Here is a 9,908-nt window from a genome sequence, read left to right as displayed (position 1 = left end):
TCTGCACTATCCTCCCTGAAAAATAAGAAGATAAAAACATTAAAATATAATTCAGGTAAAATTTATTAGTTATTAAAAGGCAGCAATCCAACAACCACCAGCTCTTGGCTGCTATTATATAATAACTGGCTTCAAATACAATTTTTACCAGTTGTTTGACATAGGTTGCCTCTTAAAAACCTCAACTTAGCTATGATGCCATCCAAAGAAGGAAACAAAATAACTTTCATGTGACAGTAAAATAAATCTGTTCTTTTGAAAATGATGTCAAATTTTCCTAATTTCTGAATGTTTGAAGTGATAATTTTTATTTAATAATAATAATAATAATAATAATAACCATTTATGTCCTTGACCTGCGCCTAAAGCAGGATGTAAAAAGATTAAATAATCTCCGCCACCGTGAAGGACGGCGATCCTTGGGAGCTGAAATATATGACAAAACATTACTCCATAAAATGCTATAATATATTATAACCTTCAATATACAGTCTGTGCACCATCTTATTTCATAAATAAATCAATATTGAAACACATTTACCGCTGTTAGAATAATCAAATTTTGAATTTCAATTAATACTTGTTAAAAGTACAAATACTGTTTGCACAACAAGGAGTGTGTGTGTGTGTGTGTGTGTGTGCATGCAAGTGCATGCACAGTCACATTTTAACACTGTAATAAGTAGATACCTATTAAATAGACCCTGCCGTCTTACCTCTCTCCTTCACGTCCTCTATCACAATTTTTGTGTCTTTGACATTAACTGAAGAAAAAAATGGAAAACAAAATAATTCTGTCCATGAGCACAACAAGGATATCATACACAGACAAAGATACAATAATGAATAAGATCACCTAACAGTGAATTAACACAATGATTGTGTACGAGAGCCTGCTTCTCTGTGTGTGTGTGTGTGTGTGTGTGTGTGTGTGTGTAAACTTTTTGGGTGTGTTTAAATGGACATAACTTTCTTACCTCTTTTCTTGATATCCTCAGCAAGTGACACACTGTTTGCATCTTTAATGTCGGCTGAAGCAAAAAATATGGAATGGAAACCAAATGAAACAAAATCCATGTTCAAACAGAATTTGGGCACAAATATCGAATTACATTGGTGAAAACACATTCAAAGACATAACTCACTTAAAATAAATTTAGATCTTCTTAAGTATGCTAAAGACAAGACTTTGGATAAGCAACGTGGTGTGTGTGTACTGTGTGAGAGTGCATGTTAGTGCGTGTGGACCGTGTGCATTACTGAGTTTCCGGTCTTGCCTATCTCCTCAATACTTAGAGTTTTAACAACTGTTGCATATTTCTTGTCTTTGGTATCAACTCAAAGAACAGAAGCAAATTTAAAGGAGTGCAAATCATGATCAATCTTTACAAAGTTAAAGCATGGATTTTTCTGAAAATAAAGAGTGTGTGTGTGTGCAAGTGTGCACATGTGTACATTTCATATGTGTATTTAAATAATAAATATTTTACTGAGATTTCTGTCTTACCTGTCTCTTCAGTGTTAGGAGCCTTTACTCTGTTATCATCCTTGGTATCAACTGCAACAGAATAATTAAAATGAAAGGGAATACAATTTATATTGAATCTAAGCTTAACATGTTACCTTACGGCAGTAGTAATGTAATTACAGGTAAGTCAGAAACAAGAGGGGATGTGTTAGTCAGTTATATTTTTTTATTAATCTGATTGCATTCTGAAGTTTCCATGGAGTAAGTGCGCATTGGCTAGGTAGACAAAATTGACCAAATTCATTGTGAATGGTCCCTGGTAATCAACAGCTTCAAGGGTCAAGACTTGCACCCTGAGAGTTAAGGTGTTTGTAGTCAAAAACATAGATAATTTTACTTCAAGATTCCTTGCAAATAGTGAGAATGAACAAACACACCAAGTAAATTGCTAAAATCAACTGAATTATTACCTGCAATTTCCTTATCACTGGTGTGGACTTCAGGTTCATATGTGTAGTTAGACTCTGGAATAAGATGCATACATTTTTTGTTATTCACAAATTATGATATAGACACTGAGAATGAAATAGTCTAAATTTCATTTGATAGAATTAAAGGACCATTTCTTTCCATATCTTACATTTATAGAATAATAATGTTAATTCACCTTTTCTTTCCATTAGTTAGATTTAATAGAATTATAAGACCTTTTATTTCCATGTCCAGTTCTCCCCATGTACAGGTCACTTCCATGCTGTCCTTGGTGGTCACCTGGAGGCACCTGTTCCTAAAGGGTTCAGGCTCCCATATCCAGCCAGACCCAGGGTGGTAAGGCTTAATAAATAAATAAATAAATAAATAAATAAATAAATTGAAGATAAGTTAATGCCTGAAATGAAAAAGAAAATCCAAATGAAAAGATACATATATTTAAAATTTGACTAATCAAAAACATTGTAATCTACAAGAAATGAATGAAACTAAAAGAACAGTTAAATTTGTTGAACTTAGATTTTCTTTTTCAATAAAAAGGAAAATTATTTTTATCTCAGTTCATTTGTCATTACAAATAAATTAATATAATATAAGGGTATGGTAAATCTCAAAAAAATTCCATAACAGGTGTTTTCTGAGGCGAAATTGGATGCTGAACACAAATCTGACAATCATTTTTTTCTAAAAAAATTATTAAGGCCGGTAAAATGACAATTTTCAAAATGGCAGCCAAAACGGCCTACCCAAAGCTTCATTAACAACAATTAAAGGTATTATGGTGTGTCATATGTCTTTTGTTATGTTTTTGGGGTTGTAGAATCTATTTCTGATGTTAATACTGAGATTGGTACATTTTACAGTGAGTTCAGTTAATGTCAGCTGACAGTTAACTGTCAAGCTAGAGTGAAGAGCCAGAAACTTCGATAATGGGGGAAATGAACAACCTCAGTCATCTTGATCAAACAAAATGAGGAGTGATATGATTTCCCAACATCTGTTGGAAGGGAATCATAATGAAGAATAAATTAACCTTACCATAAAGTAAATATTTTACAATAGGATGGATGATACACTTTTACATTTTTACATGATTTACATGTATGAAGCCGGAAGACATAATTCACATCCAGCAGAACTTCAGATATCTTATCACTCCTCGTTTTGACTGACTGAGATCTGGCTCTTCTTTTAAGCTTGATAGTAAACTATCAACCAACAAGGTAACCAAACTCAATTTAAAATGTAACAATGGCATTGTTAACATAAGAATAAAAATTTTACAACCTTAAAAACATAAGAAAAGGCATAATAAAAACATAGGTTCCTTTAATTGTTGATGTTGAAACTCTTGTCAGGGCATTTTGTCCTCCATTTTAAAATTGTCATTTTACCATCCTAAATGGCTGTTGTGAGAAAAAAATAGTTGCACATGTGTGTTTAGCATCATTTTATGCCATATAAAACATTCACTTATTAAAAATGTGTGCTTCACTCAACAATTTTCAATACAATTATATACATACATATAATTACTACAGTTACTGTATATGCAGTGCATATGCTTTGTATGCGTTTTCAAAAATAGTAAAATTACCGACCTAAAGAATGCTCCTAGCTCAAATTTCTCATCAGAAATGAACTTTTTGGCCCATTTTGCCTCTAAAATCACATGTTCCCTGAGAGATTTCCAAAAAAAAAAGTTATTATTTACCCTACCCTAATAATATACTTACGTTTTGCGGTCTAACAAACTTCCACTCTATATTTGCAGCCTTGGGCAGAAGAACTTCCGCCCTTAGAACAGGGACACCTAACTCGGTGCACCTAGCAAGGTTTACACCACGTTGGGTGTCCCATGTTCCAAGGGCAGTTCCTCTGCCCACTGCTTTGGCTTTTAAGATATTGTCTTTTAGGACTATTCGAACAGTGGCCATGGCTGTTCAAAATGAAACAGAAAATAGAAAGAAATCTTGTCAATATATCTTTTTGATGTTGTAATTGCAGACATTCAAATCACTCACTAAATATAAAAAAGGGATATATTGCATTCTTATTATGAATAAGTAAGTCAATTTCTTTTTCATTTATATAAGAACATTGAAAAGTACGCAAAAGCAGTTTAGGACAATGTATTGATTTGGTAGAACATGTATTAGACTTGGTCCCCATACCTAGATCTATCTTATATAGGATCAATCCATCTCCAAGAGGTTTCTCCCTAAATTGCAATCAACTTAAGCAGCTTAGATGTGTGCCAGAAGCTGCTAGGGGGATATTAATGATCATTTAGCACCTTCAGTAGGAGTGGCAGACATCTAAGACGCTTAAGATGAAAGCAATTTTGGGAGAAACCCCTTGGAGATGGATCGGCCCTGTTAGATCGATCTTGGTATGGGAACTCAGTCTATGACTCATACAGTGTACAGCCTGATTATATATATGAATAACTTCTCGTGCATGCACGCACACATACACACACACACACAACTTACGAGCACACTGCTCTTCTTTGTTATTTTCAATATCCATATTAACTGACATCTGCAATAAATAAATCAAATCATACTTTAACATGTTCCAATAACAGATTTCAGTTGCATCTTTCTTTTGTAGTGATACACTCCATTATATTGGGATTATCAGCAAAAAATTGACGTTGTGTAACAGGAAATTCTCCAAAATTTCATTTAGAATAAATTTATCATATAAAAAACTTGGATACAAACTTTCATGGTCAATTTTGAACAAAAATTTAATTTACCAGCTACTGTGCAAAATTATATCTTTGCTTTGTTTACTAAAACAATAAACAGGAATAATTACTGTATAAAGAAATTTGATTGGACAGCTCCTGTATTGTTCCTTAACTTTAAACCAATAGGAATGGCGCTATTTTGACGGTCTCGACGTGACTCTCTCTGCTTTACAAATCACACTATATCACACACAACTAGAGCCTGGTTATCCTGTGTAAGATGCTTATGCCCCCATCCTTGCACGGTTTTTTTAGGGGGCAGGCGATTAACCTCTGACTGATATCGGTTGGGGTCTATGGTGCAAACCACAAGTCTCACCTCTTGCACAGCGCCATCTATACTCAATGTTAACATGGCGTCAGCGAAAGGTGATGATGAAAAACCGAAAATTTCATCCAACTTTCTGTACACTGGGTGTCATCTTCAGTCAGGGCATTCTTAAATGGTAATTCTGCCATGATTGCAAAACGTCATCAAGATAAAACATTTGAAATGAAGGATACGTATGTGATATCGACTGTGTCAGTTGTTCACTGTTCACATCACGATGCAATGTGCTTGTCACAATGTGACGATAGCATGATATATGGACTTGGCTGCAGATAATAAGTGCTTTTGGAAAACAGACGAGATTGAATGCCGTCATCCACTTTAACTTTTTCATCTGTAATGATGCAACATTTTGCGATGGCAGGTGAGATGATTATAAATCAGAGCACAACTGACGTTGTGTCTTCTTTTATAAATACAATTTCCTATTGTTCTTCTTGAGTCATCTGAAGAGTTCCAACGCAAAATGATCGCCGACGGGGTTCTTGTAAATACCCGGAACATAATCATCAACGACCTATATGCTCTTTTCCCAGACTGAAGACAACTATTCTATCATACTACAATGTTGCGAACAAAATTGGCCCCCAGTATTATGAAATATTTTGTCGATGATATCAGAATAAGAACCAATCAGTAAGAAGAGTTTAAGTGGCTGCTTCGTGACATACAAGGGTGGAAAGAAGCCCCCACCGATTGTGCGGAACAGAACACTCTACTCGGGACACGGAATAGTCTGACAGCAGCTACGGAACGGAACATACAGACAACGGCCACGGAATGGAACACTTTACTCACTTTAATGGATGGGACATCAGCTACAGCGGAGAAGTGTCAATCCCGGCTGATAGGAATATTATTAATGAAAATTTGAACATCAGAGACCGCGATATAATCACTGACCCTTGTGGTTGGCTGAATGGAACGATAATCGACGCTTGTCATGATATAACATTAAACACCAATTCCTGCTTCCAGAAGGACTCTAGTCATGTTCACTGGCAGTACAGTTAGATTTCAAGCGTCACAAAAAAAGATTTATCCAAATAATAAACCAAACACCAGACCGCGGAACACATTGGCTCACAGTTTCAAACATAGGGGTGTGTCCCATTTACGCTGAATATATGCGATTCTTCTTTCAGTGACATTCCAACCATGGAACAAATGTGCATTGCGACATTGATAGCACCATGGCATATCGTCAATAACTCTACAAATTATCGTTTTGCGGTAACCCAACAAAATAACAACTAGTAAACTACAATTGCGGTTTGTACGTCATAGCGAATATGGTTACATTGGCAAACGGCAAAGATCCAACAACCATGAAGTATGACCACAAAAAACTTGGTTCACATTTATTTTTTTGTTAAAAAAGACGTCATCTATTGCTTTTTCCTATTACAAGCAGGCGTAAAATTAAAAATCGTGTGAAAAAAACTCAGTCGCGGTCAATTTCTACTGTGAATGCCAGCTGCCAGATACACACACCCTGTATGTCATTTATGACGGTTGCAATAAAGAATACCATCCTCTATGTAAAGGCGCAACAGACACCGCCTTAAAACAAGATGACATGTATTATACAAAGTGCACAAAAAGCAGACAACAATAATAATAGTAATAACTCAATATATTTATATTTGTCTTGTTTTTCTTTTAGCATCACATAAATAATATTCCCTTGTTCCACAATGTATTTGATACACGTTCCACTTTTTACTGTATTCCGCATTTTAGTCTGTTCTGCTGTTCTGTTGTACTGGTTTTCTGTCTTTTAGTTTCTGCCATCACTAACATGTATTAGCACTACCATCCCGAGTTTCAGTGACGACAGGAAATCCACCTGTCTTCTGTATTACCAGCACTAGTATAGTAGTGTATGCCTCGGCTGTAACCAACAACAACACTTTATTTTGTAAGATAATTTTTTTTACACATTCATTCACGTTTTTTTTTTGTTGAACGAAAGTAATAAATTGTCAATACTCTCACACTCTGGAACTTTTTGTGGAAAATTCCTGACCACTGAGTTTTTTATCTCTTCCAGTCCATCATCTGACTTTAGTCTACTACACTGTACTAAGAGACATAGGACTGTACTGCCACAATGTAATACAATGACTCCAGACTACACTGTACTAGGAGACAGGACTATACTGACACAATGGAATACAATGACTCCAGACTACTACACTGTACTAGGAGACACAGGACTATACTGACACAATGGAACACAATGACTCCAGACTACTACACTATACTAGGAGGCACAGGACTATACTGACACAATGGAATACAATAACTCCAGACTACTACACTGTACTAGGAGACACAGGACTATACTGACACAATGGAATACAATGACTCCAGACTACTACACTGTACTAGGAGACACAGAACTATACTGCCACAATGGAATACAATGACTCCAGACTACTACACTGTACTAGGAGACACAGGACTATACTGACACAATGGAATACAATGACTCCAGACTACTACACTGTACTAGGAGACACAGAACTATACTGCCACAATGGAATACAATGACTCCAGACTACTACGCTGTACTAGGAGGCACAGGACTACTGCCACAATGGAGCACAATGAGTCATGACTACTTCACTGTACTAGGAGGCACAGGACTATAACTATTCATGGTCATGAAATTTGCCAACTTATTTTCAGGGCAATATTGAGTTTTCTCTAATATATTGTCCATAGAAAATACTTTTGGTTAGACACACAGTCAACTGATCAGATTATCACAGATTTTTATTGCTGTTAAGCATCATTTGTTAAAATATCAGAAGTATTGGACAAGATTTGACAAAATTATTAACGTTTAACTATTTTAAGTCATGGGGTTTGCCAGTTTTTTCAGTGTAATTTTCAGTTTTCTGAAGTTAATTAGTACCACCAGCGTATACGCTGGCGGTACTCATGGTTTTAGTCCCGACCCGTCTCGTACAGCTCCGCCGGCTCCGTCGGCTCCTGCGGCTCCGCCGGCTCATGCGGCTCCGCAGTCGGGCGCCGGAAACAAGTCACCGTTACCGCTTCTCCTCCTAGACCGCCAGGACCTGTGTCCCCATCTCTTGGATTTAGGTCACATATAATCTCAACTTGAACACCCTGTTTTTTTTGTCTCTGTCGGTGCATTGGCCTGGGCATGACACTTGTTGAAACGCACCCTTGTCAAAATTTTTGAAAATTCAAGGCTAAATATCTCCCAATCCAAAGGAATTATGGGAAAAATTACTACAGAAGTCTGACCGAAAGGCATATGTGGAGATTCCAAATATGCCATTGGATTTGACTTTTGACCTTTTTTTCAAGGTCAAACAAGCCAAAATTTTCTAAAAATGGGAATTTTCTGCCAAAAAATATTTGTTTGTGCTATTTTTTGGAAACTACACAGATCTAAGCTCTCCTGTTATAGTGAGAGGTTACAATTGGGGACTCCTTTCATCTTTGGGAGTTATGGGTCAATCGGTGCAATTTCACAGGAGAAGCAGCCATTAGATACCGAAACTGAAAACTTGCTTTTATTCTGGAATGGTAAATGCCAGAGACCTTTTGTTCATCGCATTTTGTAGAACTTGTCAAGTGCAATACTGGGGGTGATGTCCATTTTTTTGTTTTCGATATGGTTTAGGCATTGCGCTATATCAAAAATTACAACATTGCAATATTCAGTGGGTAAAATGTAAAATATTTCAAAATTAGCAGAGATATGCCCATAGTTACTATTGAACTTCAATAGGAAGTCATATACTGGTAATCTAACTGTGACCTTGAAATTGACCTTTGACCTACTTTTCATGATGAACTGCACTTTGAAGTTTTCTGATCTTTATATCTCCAAAACTGGCAAAGATACGCCCATAGTTACTATTGAACTTGAATAGGAAGTTATATACAAGTAATCTAACTGTGACCTTTAAATTGACCTTTGACCTACTTTTCACCATGAACTGAACTTTGCAAATTTCCCAGCCCTTATATCTCCAAAACTGGCAGAGATACACCCATAGTTACTGTTAAACTTGAATAGGAAGTCATATACTGGCATTCTTATTGTGACCTTGAAATTGACCTTTGACCTACTTTTCAACACGAACTGAACTTTGCAAATTTTCTATCCCTTATATCTCAAAAACTGGCAGAGATAGGTCCAAAGTTACTATTGAACTTGAATAGGAAGTCATATACTGGCAATCTTACTGTGACCTTGAAATTGACCTTTGACTTACTATTTATGATGAACTACACTTTGCATGTTTCCTGGCCTTCATATCTCCAACATTGGCAAAGAAATGCCCATAGCTACTATTGAACTTATACAGGAAGTCATATGCTGTGACCTTGAAATTGACCTTTGACCAACTTTTTTACCACAAACTGAACTCTGCATATTTTCTTTCCCTTCATATCTTCAAAACTAGCAGAGATCTGCCCAGTGTTGTCCCTAGGTTTTCTCTTTTGTCAGCATACCGGTATATGCAATACTGATAATGCATTTCAAGGAAAACCAATAGGCCTATTGTCTTGAAAATCACAGGAGTGATCAGTGTTAGGAAAATACAGGTCAATTTGAACATCTCCTTGATTGGACCATTTTAACTGTTTTTTCGATTTTTTTTTTCTTGTTGCATATTTTGAGAACTCTTGTTTATTGCATTTTGTCAAACACAAGACTGGTGGTGGTGTTCAATTTTTTTTTTTTTGGGGGGGGAGGGTCCATACCAATGCGCTTACTCCAGCTGGTGGTACAATATCCAGAGGCGGTATCGCCTCTCTGATCCTCTAGTTATTCTTTCTTTCTAGAGTACCCTTACCATGAAAAAGGAGGC

The 9,908-nt window shown here is 36.2% G+C and overlaps 1 protein-coding gene across 1 annotated transcript; it reads right to left on the bottom strand.

The window, feature by feature from the left end:
- Nucleotides 1–331: 331 nt before the first annotated feature.
- Nucleotides 332–4,506, bottom strand: LOC147759559 (uncharacterized). The gene is made up of 8 exons (XM_086997694.1): nucleotides 4,456–4,506; nucleotides 3,697–3,899; nucleotides 2,176–2,357; nucleotides 1,939–1,992; nucleotides 1,508–1,558; nucleotides 978–1,031; nucleotides 717–764; nucleotides 332–426 (listed from the first exon to the last, which is right to left on the bottom strand). Exons 3-8 carry the CDS (start codon nucleotides 2,219–2,221, stop codon nucleotides 344–346), a joined length of 336 nt encoding a protein of 111 aa, XP_086853820.1. The 5' UTR covers nucleotides 2,222–2,357; nucleotides 3,697–3,899; nucleotides 4,456–4,506; the 3' UTR covers nucleotides 332–343.
- Between the last annotated feature and the right edge of the window lie 5,402 nt (nucleotides 4,507–9,908).

The sequence above is a fragment of the Lingula anatina genome, chromosome 10, assembly GCF_051362555.1.
Source record: "Lingula anatina isolate TDL-2025a chromosome 10, LinAna3.0, whole genome shotgun sequence".
Classification (NCBI taxonomy): Eukaryota; Metazoa; Brachiopoda; class Lingulata; order Lingulida; family Lingulidae; genus Lingula; species Lingula anatina.
Note: the sequence above shows the minus strand (reverse complement) of the source record. Positions and strands in the feature narration are given on the sequence as shown.